General features: G+C 24.0%; 1 protein-coding gene across 1 annotated transcript; it reads right to left on the bottom strand.

The window, feature by feature from the left end:
* Positions 1-6,302: 6,302 nt before the first annotated feature.
* LOC145845247 (uncharacterized) lies at positions 6,303-23,076 on the bottom strand. Its single transcript, XM_082952671.1, has 15 exons — positions 23,055-23,076; positions 22,660-22,782; positions 21,564-21,615; positions 17,759-17,915; positions 14,027-14,235; positions 13,380-13,440; positions 13,083-13,221; positions 12,459-12,578; positions 11,988-12,100; positions 10,813-10,948; positions 10,402-10,572; positions 9,953-10,089; positions 9,107-9,222; positions 7,203-7,325; positions 6,303-7,032 (listed from the first exon to the last, which is right to left on the bottom strand). Exons 1-15 carry the CDS (start codon positions 23,074-23,076, stop codon positions 6,900-6,902), a joined length of 1,812 nt encoding a protein of 603 aa, XP_082808797.1. The 3' UTR covers positions 6,303-6,899.
* Between the last annotated feature and the right edge of the window lie 2,078 nt (positions 23,077-25,154).

The following is a 25,154-nucleotide window of genomic DNA, read 5'->3' as shown; positions in this document are numbered from 1 at the left end:
TGGGAAAAATACAAAGGATTGAAATATAAGGAACAAAAGACCACCCAGTTTTAATTGTAAATTTTCACAACAAATAATAAATGTCTAGTGATTGTTGTACGAAATATAATAATGAAAATTACGGGCTGTAAGTAAACAGATTATCTCCCAGACATAAACAAAAATCAATCTAATAGATTCTCATGTTATAATTAAGATCTTAAATAAAATTTGAGAATATTTAGACTCAACTTATTAAAATAAATTAAGCATTTATAATTTTGCCAGTTTTTGATATAAGCACAATAACATATAATTTTTCAAAAAGTATCCTATATATACTTAATTTAATTAAATATTGCAATCATACAAGAAAAGTCATGAAAATTTTTTCACATCATGAAATACTTTTTAAACTTGAAAAATGTTTAACTCTCAATGCAATGTGACTAACAAAACACAAAACAAATGCAAACCTTAATACAACTTCGATACTAAATTATTTTTTGGCAAAATAACAAAGAAGTTTGACATGTTTTTTGTGACAACATAAATAAAACATTACAAGTTTGAACAAAAAAAATTAACAAGCAACTTCAACTTGGTAAACATGACATATTTATAGAAATGTGTGCACTATATATATTATTGTTAATCAACAAAGATGTGGCATGTGATACACGCAATGCACTCATATCTTTGTGACGTAATAAAGTAAGTTTTTAGGTTGTCTACTAAAATACCATTACGTGCAAATTATGTCAAATTAAATTTTTGAACTATCTTTTTTATATAATTTAGCTGATTTATACTTATCAACCGAGGCAGTAGAACAAAATTACAGACAAATTGTTGACTAGGCGTCAACTTTTTATTTAATTTAAATCTAAATATAGGTCAAGCAGATAGAATAACAAATTTTTCAATTTATTAATACTTATGTCACAAACGAGTTGCATTTTTACCAAGAAGAAAGCTTTTTAATATATTATAAATTTTTACAACACTTAAAAGCAGAATTTTAGTTTAGAAAACAAAACATTGACACTTTAGATTAGTTATTTTGTTAACGTATTGACTAGTACCTAAAAGCTTCATAAGAAATTGTAAAATTTAATTATTTTTCCTTAATAACAATTTGAAACAACTATGATAGAATGCACAAGCATATTTTTATGTTGCAACCTTTAAGGAATGCAATTTCAAAAATTAATTGACGGGCAGTAAATATGAGTGATAAAACACTTTTTATCCGAATATAGACACTAATGCTAATACGGTGTAAAGTTGTATACAACTGAATCAAACTTATAGTATACTAAACAAAAATTTCTACTTTGTTCTTTCGGGCCGTTGTTGAAAAGTTGCGGTTTTTAAAAACTTAAGCTTCAGTTGAAGTGCAAAGAAAAGTTAAAAGTAAAAGTGAAAGTAAACAAAAATTAAAATACTAGGGAAAAACCTTTTAAGTTTGAAGTACTTTTGAAAAATTTTGCGTTATTTGAACTTATTTGACGTTGAAAAGATGTGTATTGACAAAAGACAAACAACTTTTAATCTTTGTGACCTTATGAAAGCTTTGTTTTCCCTAAAACTTATTTGACATTTTCAACTTCTATTCAACGTCAAATACACGTTTTTTGTTACAACACGAATGAACGCGACAATTGGAAACTGTTGATAAATATAGAAAAAAAAGCCTAGTAGAGGTTTGGTGCATAGAACTAAAATTAAATTTATAAAACAAAATATTGAAATCACTATTTCTCTTCGCTTTTAGCTTTAATTTTCTGTTTAAGAAAAAAATTCTGCAAATACAGACATTTTGATAATTTAGCTAATATAAGTTGAATATTACAAAATGTTACTATTACTTGGAAGGAAACTATTTCACATAAAAAGGTTTAACTAAGAAAAAAGTTAACTGTCATTTTACTGAGATAAAAGACTTGTTTAAGTTGTTGTTAATTTTTGTATACAATTAGAGTTAGCTATCCCAAAATTTTTATTTTTCTAAATTCAACAGGCACATTTAAAATCTTTATAATAAATTTTTTTAAATATATACTTATATGTAAATCAGCTAATTTTATCTGATGTCAAATTTAAATTACAAAGTCTATTAAGTTTAAGTTAAATAAAAATCTTAATCTTATTGAAATCAATAAAAAATTCAAATTAAGATAAAATTTAAAATTGTCTCTTCTTTTCTACGTACTAGTATACTTTAAAGTTTGAACTCTGAAATTTATTTGAAAAAATTTAGTTAATATTTTTTGAATATTTGTTGTTAGATTCATTAAACTATTTTAAATGAAAGTACTAAGTTTTTTTAACATTCGACACTCAAAATTTGTTTTTCATTGGCTTAGCAACACTAATATACTAACAATTTTGAGTTAGTAGACGGCTAAATGTATCAAGTTTATATAAGTTATACAAAACATTAAAAAAACTCTATCTTTTTGTCTAACTATAAGTTTTAAACTATACTTTTATTGTCAGAAATATTCAACTAAATCAATAAAGATGTTTTTAGTTATGTTATTTTAAAAAGTGAGTTTATAAAAAAACACACTATAATCTTAAATAATGCTGATAGAGTTAATTTTTAACAAAGTTTATAATTTGTTAAAACATTTGTTATATAACTGTAAAAAGTATAAATGAAATACAACCATATGGTTTTCAACAAAAAACGATTAAAAACACAATACTTTAGTTTTCTATTACTTTAATAGCAGAAGTAGATTTAAAGTTTTACTATTAAATAAATAGTACTTTTTAAAATATTTTTGTTAATAAATCAATGACACCTACTAAACATACACTAACAAAAAAATTGATTTACATCAATTTAACATGAGTTTCTAAATCAATGTAAAAAATATGGTGTGAAATTTTTATTTAAACGTTAAAAGGGAATATGTAATGCTTTAATCTAGTTTTTAAAACATTTTAGATTTAAAAGCTTAAAAACAGCTTTAAAAAGTATAAAAGAAAATTGGTTTATCTAAAATAAAATAAGTAAAGATTAGTCGGAGATGTAAAACAATTTTTTTTAATTTTATCAACAGCTTTAATTTTTTTAAAGCATGACAATGAAAAATTGTACAAAAAAGATTAAAATATCGAAATCGGATTTGCAACATTTTACTTTCTAAAATAAAAGTAAGGTATGATATAATAATAAATTCGAAAAGTACTTAAATTTCAAAAATTGCATTAACGAGCTTATCTTTAAGTTTCAATTTGAAATCGTTGACTAAATTTTTAGGTAACAATATTTCTAACAAACATATGATTTCAAACACTTCAAGTTTTCTTGCTTAATCTAAAGCAGGGTTTCACATAGAAAGCGATTTGGCCCAAAAGGTGCCATTTCATGAATTTAGGGGGCCAGAGTGGGGTCTTGATAAGTAAAGGGACCATAGTGGTCCATAGTGTCATAATTTGAAACTTACACTAGATATTCATGAGTTGATGGCGAATTTTATTAAAAAACATTTTCAGGCTTTTTAAGGCTCACTTTTGGTGAAATTTGATTAAAACGTTTTTTAAATATTTTTAAAAGGGGTTTTATAAAACAAATTGGTAGACCTTTATCTAAAGAGTGATCATTTTAAATATTATACATCGCTTACACAGAAATAGTAGTTAATAGATAAGAATAAAACTTAAAAATTACTTCATGCACGCTTTAGAAAGCAGTTTTATTAAGGTTTGATCTTTGTTAATAAGTTAAAAATTGTATTATACGCTCTTTGAGTTTTCATAAACTCAAGTTTCCAACACCCTTTATGTCTTTTCATTCTATTGCTATTATCATACAAAAACAAGTTCATATAACGGCAACATTTATATAATTGAAAAAAAAGCTAGATAATCTAATAATAACTTTTTTTTATACAATCTAACTATAATCTTTATTTCATCGAAATTGAAAATATAAACAAAGCATTGTCAAAAAAGTTACAAACAAAATTACGTCAAATATAAAAATGTGACGTTTTTAATCCGGATTTGATAAGATTAAAAACTCGAGAATATACAAAAAAAACTTATGCTTAACCAAGATAAATTTGTGTAAAGATTAGTCGAACATTGTTGTTTTAATTTGAACACAAAAAGTATTATTGTCAATTGTAACAGTGACAAACTACTAGATAAAAGTATAAGTATATGGGATTTAAGTCAGATTCTTTTGAAGGTCTGTTTTATAATCTAGATTGAAAACACTTTTGTAAGATTTATAACAATTCAAACATTATTTTGATTTTTTGAAGAAGTTTAAAATTATATTATTTTTTTTTTACGTTTATAAGTGTAAACAGAAAAATTCATTAAATAAATTATTTTGACTTTCAAATAGTTTTAGTGAAAAAGCATACCTTAGAATATTTTTAATAAATTTCTCATTTTATGTAATTTAAATTAAAGGAACTCACTTCATACAGAATTTATTATTTCACTAACAATTTACCAACACGTTTGCAGAATTAAAACCTTAAAACTGCTTTACAGAAAAAAATATACATTTTGAATTAAAGTTTTATCTTACTTCAGTTTGTTTAATTGAACTTTTATTATGAGTTGCTTTATACAACAAATTTTCAAAACTTTGTTTTATCGTTATTTTATAATTCAGTTTATTTGTAGTGTATTCTAAAAAAATTACAAATACTAAACTAGAATTTAGTCTAGACAATTGAATATGAGTTTGTCAAGTTAATGCTTAAGATAACTTGTAAGCTATTGAAAGTTAGCCTATAACAAGTTTAATAAGTTTTATTTACAAAGATAACGGTCAGAAATGAAATAGAACATCTAATTTAGCGGCGCCGATACAAACATATTTCATTATTAAAAAGAAATGCTGCTCTCATAAAGTTAGTGAAGTTTTATTAAAAATTAAATTTTAGTTTGTTTTCAGATCCTTCAATAACTCCTCAATAAAATTAGATTTTATTACTCTTTGAAGTTAATAAATCTATGCTACCAAATTATCTAAAAATCTCCGAGTTTAATTTAACTAATTAAATTGCTGCGTTTTGTTAATACTTTTTGACTTTAAGACGCAATGATTTCCTAAACGAACAAATTCACAAATCTTCAATAATTTTTTTAAGTACAGTAGTTTAAAGTAGTACATACTCAATTAAAAACCTGATTTAATAATTTATTTTATCCAATTAAAACATAAAAAGTTAGAGTTTACTTACACGATTAGAATGTTTTTGATTTAGTTACTTTTTTTATAATGCTTAAATGTACGTATAATATAATTGATATGATACCATGATAATTATTACTATAAAAACAAAGAAGCAACCTCTGATAAGATGGTTTGAAAGTTCTTATATAAATTTGTTTAATTTAAAGTTTATTAATTTTAATGTTAAACTTTTTAACGATAGGAGCCATTAGCGATCTATGGTATTTTTGTTAGGGGTTACTAATAAACTAAAAGTGTTTATTTTAAATCTTTAAATTTATATATTTTTTCAATATTTCGTAACATAAAAATAGCATAGTTACAACAAATCGTTTGTAAACAAAATTTTATTTTCAAAATCGACAACTTTCTAAAATTATAAAAAGGTTTTTAATTTTTCTAACGTGATCTAACTGGTATATTTTAAACAAATAAAATAATTTACAAATACGTTACAAAGTTACTTTCGATTCACAAACTACTACAAAAACTACTAAACCGATTAAAAGCCAAATATCTTTTAAAGAATTAATTATTTAAAGATGTAATAGTTAAACTCCATTATAAGCTTAATAAACTAAAGAAAGTTTTAGTTGCAATGAAACAGCTTTTAACAACTTAGGTATTTAAATATAGTGCATAGACATGATAATCTTCAAATTTATACTGTTCGAAATGAAGATAGCACAATTTGAACTTTGCCGTTTAGTTTAAAAGTTTATTAAGTTTTATTTATTGCTTCTTAAGATATAAACTGGTTTTTATTTTTTAAACTGTGTTACAATACAAAGGAATATTGTTAAACGCTTTAGTTATTTTTAAAATAAAATGTCAAAAAATAAATTTAAAATATCAATATACAAACACATTTTTTTTGTTAAATTAATCTTTATTTCTGTTTAGTTGCAGACATAAATTAACACAATAGAGTCTTATAAGTTTGAATAGAATTCATAATAAAACTAAAATTTTGTTTTAGAAAAAGGTTTAAATTGAGTTTTTAAAGTATAGTTAATATTTACATCAATAAACAAACACAAACATACAATTTTCTAGTTTATTAAAACTAAAAGAAATAAAAAAAAAAACAAAAGCAGTATTAAAAGTTAGCAGCAGATGAAAAACTTCTAAGTGACGTCATAGTGTAGTCTATTTTGACGTTATTATTGCAAAAAAAAGCAATATGTTTTTCCTTGTTTAAATTTCTTAATTTTGTATTTTGTTACAAACCTAACAAACAACTAAAGGGTGGTTGATTTTGTAGTTAACATGAAATAAAAACTTTAAAATTTGAAATGAACATTTAAAGAAAAAAAGAAATTAAGCATGTAAAAAAAATCTATTGGTAAAAAGTTTTGTGAGTTTTACGAAACAGAATTGAAAAACATTAAAAGTGTTTCACTAACTTCGAAGTAATAAACCAACCAAGAACTTTTAAAGCCGCATTGCCAAATACTTCATATGTAAAATGCTTGTACACTTAACTAAACTCGAAATGAAATCAACAAAATATCATAAAACATTTGGTTATACATTTTGCTAAACTATTTTAACAATAAAATTACTTAAGATTTTTCAAAATTTTCTAACGTTGCATTTTTGAGTAAAAAACTTCAAAATCATGTTAAAAAATCACAGTGTATTAGATCTCAAATTTTTCAGACCTAAAGTATTTGTTTTTTAAAACTTTATTTGTTTTATTATGAAGTCACTTTCCAAGGAGAACTTTGACGACAAAATTAACGATAGCTGAAGAGGGTTGTTGGGTGTCCACTTCAGCGAAAAGGTGACAAAAATTTTCAAGGGAACTGCCTTGTTTCCTAGCAACGAATCCGAAGACTCTGTTAGTAATAATCAGGATGACAAATACAGTAAACAGCTATAGATAAAAAATAAAAAAAAAGAAGTTGAGAACTTAAAGAAAAGTTAAAAAAATACAAGATATTATTTATTAATAAAAAAAAAATTTTGCGAAAGAGCTCGTCTGTGAATTAATGTCAAATTAACAAACCTGGAATTTTTAGGACCATTATATTTTGTAGTGTCCAATGTTCTGTTGTGGGGCGGGGCACAAGAAGGGTCCATACCACAATACTTAACTGAATCAGTAGGGTAGTGTCGTCGGAAAAACAGCCTGTAGAATAAAACAATTACTTTACATTGAAATATTGTATTACGTTACTATAATGTCTTGTTTTTAACCAAAACTTATATTTGCATCAACAACTACAGCTTCAACAAGCACTAATATGTATTAACTTTTTGCAACTACTATTATGATTTGAAAATAATTTGTAGACACCTTAAATAGTAAATTTTACAATAGTTAGTCAGTAGTACCGCGTAGAAAAATAATTACAAAAATACATGAAAGAAAGACGCTGAATAAAGTTGTATTCACAACTAATTATAAATATACGCTGTACGAAAAAAATAGTTTTACTAAAGAAAACTACAAGGGTAAATTTATTCAGCATTAAATTTAAATTGAAATCTTAATGTTAGAACAACAAGCCCTAGTTCAAGAATGTTATTTAAAGACTTCTGTGTTTTTACAGCTGAATACTCTCAAAAATAAAACAGTATTCCTTAACAGATGTGGATAACGAAAAAAACATGATTTAGTTGTTTATACATCTGTGAAAAACTCAAACAAAAGGAATATATATTTTCCGATATTGGAACGTCTGTCATCATCTTTTATATAGTTTTCTAGTAAAAACAAAAAATATTAATTTGATCTCACGAGCATTAACCTTTCTTATTGAAACGTTTGTAATTACATACATTTGGCAATAAAAGAAACAATGTACAGGGTATAAGTGGTAAATTATTTTAAATTGTTATTGAATAATATCAAATTTTGTTTAGAATGTATTTTACCATGAACATTTTTGTACTGTTTTAAACTCTCTATGTTTTGTAATATTTAGTTACAATAAAGAAATTTCGTTAAAAACTTTTTGAGTTTTTAGTTTTTGTTTTATTCCTCTGCTTAAATTACTCTCGATTACGTTTTTAAAAAAACATAAAACGTATAAAAAAAACTTTTAGAAACCTGAACAGTTTTTTTCTTCAATAAAGATCTTAGAAGCTAAAAATCTAAAAAATGGATTTATTTATATAGTTAAGGGAAAGATAACGTAAAAATTTAACTTTCAGTGTACGAAAACTAAATATTAACACTTTTTAAACTAATAACAGTATTTTAAAGTTAACATCAAGTATAATCAGATTGTAAGAGTTTTAACTTTTGATGTTTAAGGTCTATACATAGATAGCAAAAGATATTTTCGTGATTACTGTATTAGCTACATAAGCTTAAAGAGATTAATTAAAATATTACTTTTTTTGATTCTTTTTAATTTTTTTATAGTAATATCTGCAGAAATTTATTTAAAACGTTATGTTGTTTTTTTTAAATATCACAGAAAACTTTAAGAAATATTTAAAATTATAGATCTTTTAAACTTTGAACTTTATTTTGATTTTTATAAAAAAGCAGAACTAATAAAATAATAACAAAATTTAAAAATGAAAGGACATTTAGATTTAAACTACATGCTATAAATCATAGTTTTTAAGCGTATAAAATTGACATATACATCATTTTTAATAAACAAAAATCAAAGCAAAAAGTCTTAGTATACTAAGAATATCAAAACCTTTTTGTATCATTATCTTCAAACATTTGAAGAAATTGTGGTTTATTTTATCATAACTAATTTCACATAATTTAACAAATACTTCAATACATACCTTCTAGACATGTCAGTTAATATTTTTAGACAAACAAAGTTCAAAAATGAAAGTCTTAATAGGTGAACAAAATGGAATATTTAACGAAGTTCATTTAAAAAATCTTAGACTCCTTAAAAAAAAACTTTAAGATCTAATATTTTTTTGAGAACAAACCTTCTAGACGTGTCAGTTAGGGTAATTCCTTGAGTTGAAACTTTAAATTGGACGATGGAAGATTTTATATTTTGACATGAAATTTCTGTACATTCCCTCATCGCTCTTTCTATTGCCTGTGTGACGTAATAATAAAACATATAATGATGTTTTTTGTTTTAAAGTTTTGTTATTAGTTTTATCTATAATTATGTTGAATTAGTCTAACTTGAATTAAATGAACTAATTTAGTCTTGTAACTAAGCAAAATTTTAAAATACAACAAAAATATTTATATGCTTTACGGTATTATTTTCTATACAAATATATAACTAAGCTCAAAGAATTTATATCCTGTTATGTTTTCTAAATGTACGATATTAAAATCATTGTAAATTAAAAGCAAACATTTGATTTTAAGTTTAAAATTTAACTTTTGCAATTCTACTGACGTAAAAAACGTTGGCATTCTAAATAAAAAATCACCTTGTTTTGAGGAGTATAATTTTTTTTTAACTTAACAGGTATTAAATTATTATCGTCAAACTTATTTTAAATGTTTTTCGTTTAAAATAAATTTGACATTTAAATAATATATACTCACCACATAACTACAATTTCTATAATCGTATTAGTCACATTATCTACAACAAAGTTCTAGTAAAAAGGTTTTTTATGCGGTTAACTAATCTGAAGCATTAATGTCATTATGACAACTTGTGAAAACTAAAAAAACTTCCTTTAACCACAGAAAAATAGCATAAAAAAACGTTTGTTAGTTAGATAAGTATGGCGAAAACTAAAATACATTTTATACAAATTTATCAAAGTATGTGATAATAAACTAAAAAATAAAATATCTGTCACCTCAGGCCCACTAAGAGCTTCAGTGTGAGCAGATCCTAAGAAGAGGACATTACAAGCAGCACCTTGTTGTAGAAGTTCAGCTGCTGAAGTTGCCACCTCAGCTGAATCTGAGTCTATCTCTGATACCACTTCTAAGTCTGTTAATGTTAACGATTACGTATTAGTTTGAGCTTATCAATCTGTAAAGAAGTTGTTTTGTAAAAATAAAATAGAAAAAACTCTTTAAAGAAATGATAAAATTGAGCTACGATTATTAACTTAAAAACTTAAAGAAATGATAAAACTGAACTACAATTTGTAACTTAAAAAATAGTAGCTGTTTACAGAAAAAGTAATTTTTGACTCAAAAAGTAAAGTAGTATTTGATGTTTATAAGGAACACTAAGGTGAACCTTATAACCTGTAAAAAGTAATCTATACAACTAAGTAATTAAAATTAAATTACTTACTAGAGCCTGGTATGATAAGTTTACAAGGCAACGCGATGCTTGTAATTGAATGTTGATAAATGAGAGCTAACAAACTTCCAAATACTGGTTCATTAGCACATCCTTTCAATCGAACTCCTCTCATGGAAGGTTCAATCAGGTAATGTCTTATCAATTCATCAGATAAGTCCACTGCAGACATTTGTGAAGTTAGATAATGTATAGAATATAGAAATATAAGTATTTTGAAATTAGTTAAATTACGAACAACAGTGGTTTTTAAACAACTTGTAAAAATAAGTTTTCTTACCATTTCTTGGTTCTGTTAGATATAAACTTATGATGTAGCTAAATAATAGTTAACAAAACAATAACTTTAAAAAAAAACTACAGGAAGACCTCACAAACATATTTAACAATATTCAAACAAACCTCCGGGATCAGCAGTTGCAAAAACAGCAGCAGGAACTTGATGAACTTTCAGAACAAGACCAAATGATCCGGGGAAAAACCTGCTGTCCCTAACAACGAAGCTACCAGCCGGTCGATCTCTTAGCATTAGTAGAGCCTGGTGAAAAAAAAAATGTAAACGTTAGTTAAGTGTATGAAGATTACATCAACGAATAAAATAAATTTAAATAAGAACCTTTTTACATAAAATGAAAACAAGTCTAGAATATTATTCATCTAAATATTATTCTAGAATATAATTTGTGTTTTAAATACACTAAAGCAATTAAAATAAAACCTCTAACATTTTTAGAATAAATATTTGGCTTTTTAAAAACTTTATATTCTAAATTAAAATCTACAACATAACAAATTTTTATATTTAGCTCTTACTACATATTTATGAAGCTTATAAATATAAAATTTTACAAAATTTAAAATAATTACATTATTAAGTCAAGTGCTTGGAAACCTGTAAAATGAATTTATAGTAGAGCTTTAAAAAGACTACATTAAGTTTTTTAAATTTAAATTTACGTCAAACTGAATATAATTTTCAGATTTTCAAACCGCAAAACTGTAATAAAAAATAAGAACTTAATATTTTACGTATTTTAAAAAAGTATTTGTAGATAGTAGAATGTCAAACTGCATGTTATACATTAAAAAATTTTTTTTAATAAAACAAGGTTTAAAACTCAATAAGTCTGACTTCAAAAAATTTGATGTCTGATTAATGTATAAGTAATCGGTTGTCATTAGAAATTTTGCAAAAGAAATTTGTGTAAAAACAAATACAAGTTTTCTTAAAGTTGTCTCTTATTTTGTCAATTATGATACAAACCACACCTCATTTAATAGCTAATGAGTGAATAGTAGAGTAACTTAGTCAGATACATTTAGTTTAATGGTTGTCCTTGACTAAAAGTTTAAAATTTAACTTGTATTTGAAAAGGACGAATAATTTACAGCCTTAATATTAAAAAAAACAGAATTGAATTGCTACCTATTTTAATTAACAGACGTAATAAAATTTCATATAATAATTAGCTTTATTTAAATGTATTAAAATGTTTTGCGAAATTTAGATTTTTTAGGTAATTATCTTTTACTATTTATTTTAAAGGACGATTAAAACTAAGTTTATTATCGAAAACCTGTTTTCTATTAATATCAGGTTTGTACCAGTAACTTGTGGTATCCTTGATAAATTTAGGAGTTGCTCCTGAGAGATTAGAACTCGAAAGATTCCTTGTTAGTTGATCTACTTCTGTAAAAAGTGATAGTTTATAAAAAAGCAAAAAAAAAATTTAGTTGCATAAGCAGGTTTACCTTTCCAATGTTAAAATCGTGTATTAAATTTTAATAAGTTAAAAGGCAATTCTTAACCTTGACTTTCGCAATTTAAACTCGCTTAGTTTTGACAAAAAGCGATAAGTCAAAGAAGAATGCATCAAGTGCCCATATGAATTATGTATAGCTTTTTAAGTGCATAAAAGTCTAGATTGGTTCAGAATCACTCTTATATTCAAATGTTAGAAGTTTTTAGAATATATTTTGTATCACATTTATTACTTACAATTAATTTTTTTATTAAATAAAATATCTACACTTAATATAATTTTTACCTGCATTTGATGAAGATGAAGTCCTTCCTGATATAGAAGTGCTTCTTGATGATATTCTTCCGCTGTCACAAGAATTCACGTTGCTAGGGTGATTATGACGTAAGTGGGGCACCACGTCACCTGTTGTTATGCAAATTTTTTATTGCTAAACTATGATACACTTCTTAAATTCAGGTACTAAAACTTTAAAGTATTTTTTAGTTTATAGAAGCCTAAAAAAAGGTGCTTAAAAACCAAACTTTACTAAAAATAGTGAAAAATAAATGATATAAAAGTAAATACGAGCAATTTAAATTAGAATGCCCGAGGGAGTAATGACAAATTCTAAATAAAATTCTTTGTTACGTGATATAGCGTGACTAAAAAAGAATTTCCGAATTAGATACAAAATTACTTTGTTAGAAATTTAGATGTTTTTAAGTATCTTAGAAAGTATGAGCGTTATGATTAAAAGTAAAAAAAATATTTAGATTATTTTATCTTATTTTCTAACACTTTATTTTTGTATTCCTTCGTTGTATTTTATCTATTATTTTTTGATACTTTTAGTACAATAGACTTTGTGTGCTTTTATTACTCAGCTACTTATAGATAAACCAATGATAAGCAACTAATTAAACAAACCAAAAGAAGAGCTTCTAAGAATGCTAGATGAATTTTGAACATCGGACCAGCCTGGTGATAAATTAGAGTTGTATGTTTGGGAGTTTTCCTTAAATAAGCTGTTGTCAGTGCTACATGTCACGTGGTTGTCCAATACTATCTGAAAAAAAAACAGTATATAGGGTGTCTGACATACAAAACAAGTTGGAATTGTTATTATTTTATCTCTAAAAATGTTTGATTTAATTTTATAAAAAACAAGTTAAAAGCTTGTACGTAAGTTGTTTTTTAAACAAATATAATTTAACAAATACTTACCTCATTTGTAAATTGGGATAAAAATGAACCTGGTAAAGTGTTTTCGTCATTTTGATTTACTCTGTTATAAATAGATTTATATATTGAAATATGTCAATTTATTTTATTAACTGCTATCTACTATTAAAAATAACACAATACTTCTTTTTTTAATATAATCAAAAACATTTGAAAGCTTAATTTTTAATTTTCTACTTTAAAATGACTGCACTAAGTTTAAACCTTAAACTTTGAATAAAAAACGAAATAAAAAAGCTAGTTGGTTCTAAAGAGGTAAACCAGACACGCTTTAAAATATTTTGTGTTTTCTGATTGAGAATGAATGATAATGTAACAATAAAGTTCTTTGTATTTATTGAGCAATAAAGCAATATGTCTTATTTCATTTGATTTATCTTAACGGAAGTATTTAGTAGCTTGTTATTTTTAAACTTGAAATAAAAAAATCTGAAAAAAAAGTTAAATCCTGACAAAATAACCTAAATAGAAACTTTAATTATAGTATATATACTTGTGAAAACTTTATGAAAAACAAAAATTAAATTTTACTACAAAACATAACATTTAGAAACATTTAAAACTTTAAAAAAATGTTCTTGGTAAACTAATTTAAAAACATAATGTTTTTAAGAACATTTTAAACTAACTCAATAGATGATATTGATGATATTGGATCAAGACTATCAGAAACTGCGTTTGAAGTTGTTATGGAACTTGTAATGACGTCATCATAAGTGACATCATCGCTTCCGGTTTGTTGAAGATGACATAAAAATGAAGTCATTTTTTCTACATTTCCGTTCGAAAATTCATGCAATTCTTTGAAAAATAAATTTTTGTTGTCAATGTTTAATAGCTGAAAGATAAAAATTTACCATGATTTTTGTTTTAGTTTAGGTCTAAAGACTTTTAAAAATAAATCAAAACTTCCAAGTTTTATATTTTATATTTAAAAACCAAAAAAAAGAAGTTTTACTTACGGATTTTATTTTACTAAAACATGAATTAAAATGAATAACGAAACTGCATTAATTTATATTAAAAAACAATAACTTTTAAAATATATATTTTAAAAAAAGCAATAGCTATTTTTTAATTAGTAAATGCTTTATGTATTGAGAAGTAGCTAACATATGTGTTATTAGAATTAACTTTGGCAACTGAATTAAAGCAACATATAATTAAAGTCAATTAAGTAACGGTACTATGCTGCTAATTAAACTGCTTCTTAGTCTAAAAACAATATCAAAGCAAAAATGTTCTATTGTATGGCAAACAAATTATATCTTACGTTAAAAATTGACTTAATTCTAAAAATATTACTTTAAAACAGTGAGTTGTATAACAAAAAAGGTTTGTTTTATACAACTAATTACAACAGAAATATATCAAGTTTTATAAGCCAAGTAAAATATATTATCAAAACAAAATATGAAAACATAAAGTCAAACAACTAACTGCCAATCTATACTTCACAAAACAATCTAAATTTACTTGATATTAGCAACTTGCATTTATCTCAAAATAAACTGACAATGAACTTATTTTAACAATCTCAACAATCTCTGAAAGAGTAAATTTTAAGAAAAAGGTAGTAGTCTCACACGAGAAACATTTTATTTGTTGCTAATCTTTTCTGTCATCTGGTTACAAAACGTCTGCAACATGTTAAATAAAAAGCTAGAAAAAAATCAATTTAAAAAAAGTGTTATTTATTTATTTATTTAAAAAAAATTATTATTACTATTATATGGATTAAAAACTTTTTAGTTGTTACGTAAACATTGAAAAAATAATTATAACTTTTAAACCTTCATCATAGAATTGTAATACGTATTTAAAAATGTTTTCTGATAGTAAAAAACCGGAAAAAACATTAACTAACTGTGAATTCTTACATTGGTTTTCATTCTAATGTTAATTGCTAGTTAAAATGTTATTAGAGTAGTTAAAAATCAGTAACTAAATTAGAAACAAATTTGTTTATCACAAAAAAAAATGTTATCTTTACCTAATTTTACATAGTTTTGTAATAATATTTAAAACAAAAAATTGCTTAACAAAACAAAGATAGCTCAAAAAACATCTAAAATTTCTGTATAAATAAAGCACATACTAAAATTTTAAACTTAACATTAACTAAAATATACAAAAAAACAAAAAAGCTGTAAAAAATTTCAGGAGCTCTGCAAAGATAACGCTGAAGCACGTCAAGGGGAAATACAAAGGGGGAAAATAATCTAAGAAAACAAGAAGAAAAAAGGTGATCTAAAAAAGCAAGAGCCTTTTTTCTTTACAGTCATTCTTATTTTATTTCCACGCTCTGAATTATTCCTTTCCTATCATAACAACAGAGATAATTGGCATAGATAGGAAAGCTTTTGTGATGTCATAAATACAATAACATACAATATTTTGACGTCAGCAATTGTATGTAGTATTGTATTGTGAAGCAATAAAAGCAGCAACAGACTTAGTTCGTTATTGATGCCCTACTTCTGCATTTTGCTAAACTATATCTAGGATATTTCTAAAAGGAAAACTAGTAATAATTAAAATAAAAGTTTAATTTTAAAAATTTTGTATATTTTTTGTTACATAATCAAAACTGAATTCTAGTGCTTCTTTTAGTTAAACATTTTAACAAACTTATACGTATGAAAAATGGCTTTAGCTTTTACAAACAAATTTGTAAACTAGATATGTAAAAATAATATTTGAATGGCGGCGCTTTAATTTCACGCTCGTTGAATTCAAAAAGGTGTTTGTTAAATAGTTAAAAGAAGCGACATAAAAAACTGTTTAAACAACTAACCGAACTGTATAAGAATTTTTAGGTTTTTTTTAAAGTAAAGGTTATTGATGCCTTACTGTATTTTAACAGAACAGTGTTAATGACAATTCATAGTTTCATTTGTGCCCAATAAAAGTTTTCATCTATTTAGTTTTAATAATAATTTCCGTTTGATTTGTTTATAGTTGACATTTTTAATTTACTAAAATAAACTAGTTTTAAGGCTTATGCTAATAGCATTGTATATACACCATCTTGCAAAGAATAACTACACAATAGTACAACATAGGTATGTGTATTGCTTACATAAAGGAATTTTAAACTACTCGTAGAATACTACACATTTTTAAAATAGACTAAAGTAACGTTAAATTTTGCATGTAGATTTAAAAAAAAAGATTTCTTTTAAAAGGTTCCTAGTATTTCGTCATTAACAAAAATATTAACCTACTTAAACTCCTTAGTTTGTTATTTGTAAACATTTTTAACTAACTTACAATAGTCGCCTAAATTATAAAATGTTTAACTTAGCTTAAAAAGAACAGTTTGCATATTGTTTTTATATGAAAGTTTTTTTTTTAAAGATCTTCAACATTTATTATTTTTATTATTATCAAAGATAATATACCTGTACTTTGGCATACAATGTTAATCATACCTAGACTTTTTTTCTCTTTAGTTTTAATGACAATAACATTTTTAATTAAAAAAATATATATTCACTCTACGTCAGTAAAAAAACTAATAAATTAATTATATAACTTTTGTATATATCACTTACTTGTTATCAAATCTGTTTGATTTATTTCATTCTTAACCATTTCTAACCTCTGTTTCAAAAACATAGTAAAACCAAACATTTTAATTTCAATTATAGTTTATATAAATCTTTGTACTTCAACTTGTTAGTTTTTAGTTTAATGGTTATATTTGGTGACTCAGGCAATAACCGATGGCAAAAATAGGTTGTTAGACTTAAAAGACGCTTTTGTTTAAACATTGAAGAACAAAACTCAGTACATAAGAAACTTAGTAACAAAAGTCTAAAACTAAGAGTTTTATACGCATTTTTAATGTACACAAAAGTTCTATCAGTGTTTACTTAAATCTCAATCTTATACAGCTATTTATTTGGTAACAAAAGGAAGATTGATCTTTATTTGTTAAAGTCTTAAGGTGCATCGTTTACGAAAAAAATCAGCTTTATTAATATTTATACAAAAAAAACCTTAATTTTGAGTTCATTCAAGCTAAACTTAGAGTTAAAACTTTTAAGTTAGTTTAAAAACTAAAAATAAGGTTTAAAATGGATTATATTTTCAGTATTATATCATAAATAACATTGAGTTGAGGTTAATTTTATCATTGACATGTTTTAAAATTTTTTACCTAACTGAAATTACTAAATCAAATTTTCCTTTTAATTCTTCACAATTTAAAATGGAATAAAGACTATGATAGTATTATTTTCATATAACTTATTTTACTTAATAGAACTAGTTTAAAAGCTTTTAAAAACTTAACCAATAGTAAATAGTTATTTTAACCATGGAAACAAAATGTAAAATTGTTAATTAAAACAAACCTTATCATTATAGCTTATAGCATCATCATTTTTATTATCAAGTTGCTTCGCTCTACTTGTTACGTCATAATTGTTAGAATAATGATTGTTTTGCAACCTTTGTTGGGAATGAGAAGTTTCCAAAGTCATTGTGGAATGGAAAGCTTGAGAAGAATGTCTAAAAATCAAAATACTATTTATTTAAGTAAAAAAATGTACTAAAATACTTTATTTATTTAATTTAAAAGACACTAATATTTATAAGCTATATGTGATGAACATTTTAAATAAAAAAACATAAACTGAATGATTGCTTGTGATTAAAAACTTCAACGTTTCTATATCTTGAAAAAACAAAATAATAAAAAGATGTTAAATTAGATTAGGACAAAGTTAATATTATTTTGTAGTTATGTCTTTTTATAACTTTCACAGCAATCAGAAAAAAAAAAATAAAACAATACTTGTAGTAAAGGATTGTAAAAAGTTTATGTAAAGAAGTTAATATGTTTTTAAAACACCAAAATTATGACTAAAGTTAATATAATATATCAATGTTGTTATTAAAAGACAAAAAATCCGTTTAAAATGTTTGGTCTAAGGTCTGGTTTACAAAAAGCCCTTCGGTTATCGAGTCATACACCACTTGGATATATTTTAATGTTATTAACTAAGACTGTCAGTTTTTTATTAATTAGTTTATTTCAGTTTAAAAAAGGGATTTTATGTAAGTTTTACATGTTATTTTCAAAGTAAAGAATAGTTAGTCTATAAGTGTATTTTATAATTTTTAAGTTTGTTTTAATTGTATGTATTAGCAAATTTACTGCCCTAATAAAATTTGATTTAAGCTGTCTGTGGTTATTTAATTTTATTTGTGCAACTTTTATTTGTTTGCAAATTTTTTATTTACTTTTAGGCGTTTATTCAAGTAGCTTATTGTCTGTAAATAGTTTTAAAATAAAGTTTAAATTACAAAAATAGTTAAAGATGATTTGATAAAATTTGAAGAATTTAAGATGAAATTTAATAACAGATCTTACAATTCATGTACTTTCTGATATTTTCTACAGATATCTACATTCACAAGATAAAAAATAGAAAAATGGACAACCGAAACAGGAAACTACTGTTGATAACAAACCGTCATAAACAGTACAATAGTTCAGCTTTAAACAAAAACGAATCTACGACCAACAAAGCGAATCACTCAAAAACAGACTTTTGTATAGAATAAGATTAACTTATATGTTTGTACTGAAGCATATTTTTTATAATCCTTATTTTACGTTGGTATTCATTGTAATCAATTATTAAACTTTTCCACGTACGAGAATTGATTCTATCTAACATTAATTTAAAAATTCAATAAAACATTTTCAATACAGCTGTGTATAAAGAGCTAGATGTATTAACGGTCTGTCTATTTTATTTTTAGCATTCAATATGCACTTAAAACACGGTAGAGTCTGCACAAAAATACTTGTTTATATATTTTTCGTTGTTTACTAAGAAACATAATTTAAACTGTTTATTGTGTTATAAACTGAAATTTACGATAATATTGTTTGTTTGTGAAATATAAGAGTTTTTCTTTTTTTTTTTTAAGTTTTTTAAACTTGCTCAAAAAAATTATTATTTAATTTACCTTCTTAGCAAAACAACTTTTTAATTAAGAAGTAAAACTAACTATTTTATTTCATTTGTTTATAAACTTTTGCTTTAGAGATATTTTTTAATAGGTTCTAATCATTTTTTATTATCAATTTAATTGTATGTTTTAATTGTAAGATATTTATTTATTTTTTTATAAAATAAAAAGTTTAAAAAAAGTTTTTATACTTTTAGTTATTGTGACTTGTTTTGGTAACATTTTTTATTAGTATTCAATTTTCGTCTAAAATTAAAAGAAAAAAAAAACAGCTTAGCTCAGAAAGAAAGAGAAACTTTTTTATGCGTAAAAGTGTATAAAACTGTGTCAAATTTATCAGTAGAAATATCTAAACTGACAAAATGTCGCCATGACAAAACTTGTGTCGTTTTTTAAAACGAAGAGATAAGATATCTAAATTGACGTGTTATTTTTGCCACCTAGATGTATAGGACGCTCTGTCTGACAAACTTGAACTATGACATCACAATTAAAAGCAATTAGCTCGTTTAACGGTGATTTATAAAAACAAAAGTGGCGTTAAAAATAAGTTTATTTATTTCAGGGGTTATTTTATACTCATGGAAACTAAAAAGCAACAAGCTTTTTGATCTTTTTGATTTTAGCATATGCATTATGTAGTTTAGTGTGTGTATTAAGAATTAGAATAATCTTTTTGTTGAAAAACTAAGGTGATAACTATTTTATTTGTGAAATGATAGTTTAATATAAAAGTTTACGCTTTAAAATATTTTTTTCTAGATAATAAAGTGCATCGGATATAATGAGTAAAATGTTTTAATTTGAGATATGAAAGTAAATTTAAGTCTTTTACAGTTTTTAAATAACAACTTTTGTTTTTAAAAGTTTTAAGAGAATATTAAAACCAAGTTCACCAAAAACAGTTTATTTAAGTATATCTTATAATTTTGAAAGTGAAAAATTAACACATAATTTTAGTTTTGCTAAAAAAAACTTATGATAATCTGTTGAAAACATTCTGTAGTGCTCTACTTTTATTATTATTTTTAATATATATACAAATTATTAACCAAACATTCAAATTATGTTTAAATATTACACAAAATTGTTTTTCTTATATTTTAAGCTGTTCTTTTAAACGACAAAGATAAATGTGTATAAAATCATGTCTATCAGACTATAGACACAAGTTTGGAAACTTAAGTAACGCTAAAAAGTAAATCAACAACAAAATAATCTCAACACAAGCCAAGTAGATCCAAAATAATCTGAAAAAGTTGAATGTTTGCCAGAAACAACAACTAAAGAATTGCTCATGGATGTTCGAATAAAGAAACTTTGTATTCATGAAATTTTAAAGTTTTTGAATAACTATATAAGTATTTATTCTAAGACATGGTAGCTTTTACCAACTTTTTTTTCCTATTTTTCAATTAATCGTTATTGCTTTAAATAAATTGAATATTTTTGCTTTTACAAAATACCCTTTATAGTTTTGCTTTCAAACAAACTTACAACTAATTACAAGTGCGTGATATCATTCATTGTAAAATCAGATTAAATTTTGCAGAACATTTATGATATTACTGCCAATAAGTAAAAACTACAAAAATTTCCAAAAAGAATTAAGCGACTTTCTTCCAAGTAAAGAAGGTAATAACAAAATTTATAAAATATACTCCAACGAAAACTTTTTGTGATTTTAAAGTGTAATGCTAAACGTTGTAATCAAACTAACATTTAAAAAAGTAAGTCATGTAGAATAGTTTTCATGGTTTTAAAAATAAACTTATAAGCTGATGATTGTTGTCACAAAGAATGTTAATAACTGTTACTAATAAAAATTTGAGTACTTGCTTTTTAAGTAAGCATTAAGATCGAAAATGTTAGTATTTTAGTTTTGTAGTACAGTTTTTTTTTTACTTTGTTCGCAAAGTATTTGATTAGTATAAGTGATTAAACATGTTTTTTTGTATTCAAAATTTTATTGAGTTTATTTACCAAAAATAAATTATAGTAAAAGAAATAGTTGTAAATTATTGTATATTTATATTATAAATATTTTTCAACCAAAAGAGATTAAGTTTCGACAACCAACTGTATAACTTCAAGTTGCAAGAACTAAATTAAAAGAACCAGCTGTATGAATTAGTTAAAACTTAAGTTTTTAACTTAATAAACAACAAAACTAACTTGTTGTTATTTCCAGTATCGCTGTTTTTTTCGGCTTTCATTGAGTAAATTGCTGAATGTGTAAAAATTATTTTTAATCCATATTTCCATATTTTAAAATAACATTTAGTCGTAAATAAGATACAAGTATGAGCTATTTTTGTTTGTTTACTTAAAGTTATTTTATTTAAATGTTAACTGAAAAGGGAAGTATTTATAGTTTGTTTTTTATTTATTTAATTTTTGTTTGTTGTTTTTACTTAAAACCGAAATATGACGAACAACATCTTAAATTTCAACATGTTTTACTTTTAATTAGTTTATTGATTACTACTTAACAATTGTATAACTTAGCAATTGTATAACTTAATATTATTGAGATCATTTATTTCGTTTTAATAACTTATACTCTCTCATACAACTTATTTAAATATGAGAGCTTTAATAACTAACTTAATAGACTTATTAAACTTGGATTTTTATGTGAACTTGAAGATCAAAACATATAAATTGCTGTCATATTTGCTTATTGGTTTTATATTGGGAATAACGTTTCAAGTTTTAGATTTTTTTTCTTTGATTAATTTTATTTTTTTATTAACAAATTATGTGATGTTAAGTTAAAAAATAACAATATTTCAGTGTCTTTTTAAAACTTTTAAAGAAAAATCCTATCTAGATTATTTTGCTTAGCTTGTAATAAACTGTTAAAGTATAAGTTTATTTTTAATTTTAATCAATGAAAATTTAAACAATCTAAACAGAAAATTACCTTTAGTAAGAGCTTGAAATATTAATTACAGTAGTTATTTATTTCTAAAGGTTCAACTAAACTTAATACATGCTTACTTATGAAGTTGTATAAATATTTTTGATTTAGATTGTTTATTTTTCAATTAAACGTTTTTAAAAGTTTTTAAGGTTAGCATTGTAGTTTTATTTTCTACTTTATATTAAATTTTTGACGTTTAAGAACATAGATTGTAAATTACTAAAACTAGTTTAATAAATTAGTAGTAAGTAAGCTACACACAAAACTTAAAAGTATATTTGTAACCATTTCGATTAGATCAAGATGAAAATATTTACAACTTTAATATTGTCTTATATAGTTTACCTCTTCTTTCGGAGTGCCTCCCGCAAGATTCGTAACTGCTATTAGTTCTCATTAGAGGCGTTGGGTTTTGAGGGGGAGAAGGTTTTTTTCCCACAAACGAAACTGCTTTCTCTGCTTGAATTACTGCAAAGTATTAAAACTACACATAAAACATAAATTTTTGTCTGGTAAAAATAAATTAAACATAAAATTATATTATTAAAAAATAATTCGCTTGTCAAACTATAAAACTAGTGCGCAAGCTGTTTTAAGTAATGACCTTGAAGTTCTAAATAATGTAAAAATATAAAGTATTCTGTTTTTAGATGTTGAATGAAAACACTGTTATGATTGTATTCCTTTTTTTTTTAACGTCATGACTTTGACATAATTGATACCTTTTAAACTTTACTAACTCAACTCAGGTATTTTACTCATGACAAAGACATTAGTTTTTCTTGAAATAATTGACAAACTGTGAGATAAGTAAACATAATTTACATTACACGTCAATTAGAAGGTTTGTGTGAGAGCTAAAAGTTTTTAAACATTGACAAGTTTCAATACGCAATTAAAATAGTTCTCACAGTAAAGGTTTAAACAAAATAAAGTAAGTATGTTTCGTTTAGTTAAGTAAAAATTTTTGTAGATACTATCTTGTCAATTTATGAAGAATTGGACTCTGTAAAACAAAAAATAAATTCAACTTTTATACAAATGTCTGTAAAGTTAAACTAAAAGAATTTATAATGTATGTAGTTTGAAGAACAGTTTACGTAAAAATAAACGTAGTTTTAAAGTTTATTTTATCTATAGTCAATTTAAACCGAAGTGTTAGAAATTTGGATAACTTTGTATGTAAATTGCTTATTTAACTTTTAGGGTCTATTTATCTATTAAATTTGCTTTTTTTTCATTTTAAACATTTATTTTTTATAACACAAGACTTTAACAAAAAATTCAGAATTCTGATATGAGTTTCAATTTTTGAATAAATTTATAATATACAGTAAAACTAGTGTTTTTGCTACTTAACTTTATGTTTTAGTTTAAGGTCGAGTCGATATAATATATATTTTTTGTTTAATTTTAAATACTTATGTAACCCATGATAATATAATAAATTTACACATGCACTATTTAAGGTAATATAATAACTATATAACAAGTTTTTTTCCTTCTAATTTATAATAAAATAAATACAGTAGACTACCGCTCAAGTACGCAAATTGAATCCGACTAAAAAGTGCGTACTTAGAACGGGTAGTGCGTACTTTTTGACGACATAGTATAATATTAAATTTAGTTGTTTGTTTTTTTTCTTATAACTAGCCACTAAATAATAAAGCCAAATAAACAATTCTTTTTATTTTAAGTATCATTTAATACATACATTTAATATAGAAAGTCAATGTCAGTCAATGATATAAAAAATAGTATTAAGCCATATTTTTCATATTTTGTTATGTTAGAAGGAAAGTACCAAACTAGATTGTGTTTACCAAACATTTTCAAAAGATCAATGTGTGTACATTTAAATTAAATTATGACTTAATTATGTTGTATTTGTAGGTATTTTAACTTTGTCATCTAGATTTATTTATTTTATAGCATTAAAGATCAAATATCATTATTCTTTTCACTTTTCTGTAACCACTACATAAGTATTTAGTTAAATAACATTTAATAACATTTAAGTTAAATAATTACATTAAACAAAAACTTATTTTAAATCTGTGATAAAAAGAGCTTTACCTACAAACTTTTACAATGTTACAAGTTGATAAAATTTAATAATTGGTATAAAAATTCTAATACCACTAAATGTTATACAAAACTTAAAAGAACAAATCTAACTCAAAAATAACCAAAGTTCATAAAATTTTAAGGGAAAAAAAATATATAAATACTTAATTCTAGGCTATTTAAAATAGACTGTATGAGGCTAGTTTAAACAGGTCTTTTAATGTATAAAAAAATCTGAGTCTAAAAATAAACAAACAAAACACAAATAAAATCAAACAAATGCCTTTGTCTAATAACTTGTTGTTAAAAGATGTTAAGATAACTAGATGCAAATAAAAGCTTTTACTAAGTTTTCTAAATCGATAATACTTTAACAAACTTTTGTAAGCTGCCTATTTACTTTAACAATACTTTATAGCGCTTTTGATATGCTAACATGTGTTTAAATATATAGTACAACTTTCGAAAGAGCGTGGAAAATTATAGCAGTTTTTTAAGTTGTTTCCTGACCAAATTACAACTTGCTTTTGTACAATTGTAAAATACGGTGTTTAGCAGTCGGAAGTAGTTGTAAAATTTATAGCTGGCTGTTAAACATTTTTTTTTTGACCATTATAATTGCTTAACCGTAAGCCAATAAAACTAAAACTAAATTTGTGTATATCTAAATAAACATACCCTTTAACAAACTTCACTGTTTTTGACATTTTTAACACTTATAATAATTTTATATCAAACAGTCAAATTTCGGAAGTATTTTATTTATTCAG

The sequence above is a fragment of the Thalia democratica genome, chromosome 9 (genome assembly GCF_965202585.1).
Source record: "Thalia democratica chromosome 9, ktThaDemo2.hap1.1, whole genome shotgun sequence".
Classification (NCBI taxonomy): domain Eukaryota; kingdom Metazoa; phylum Chordata; class Thaliacea; order Salpida; family Salpidae; genus Thalia; species Thalia democratica.
The sequence above is the reverse complement of the archived record's forward strand: the minus strand, read 5'-3'. Positions and strand labels throughout refer to the sequence as shown.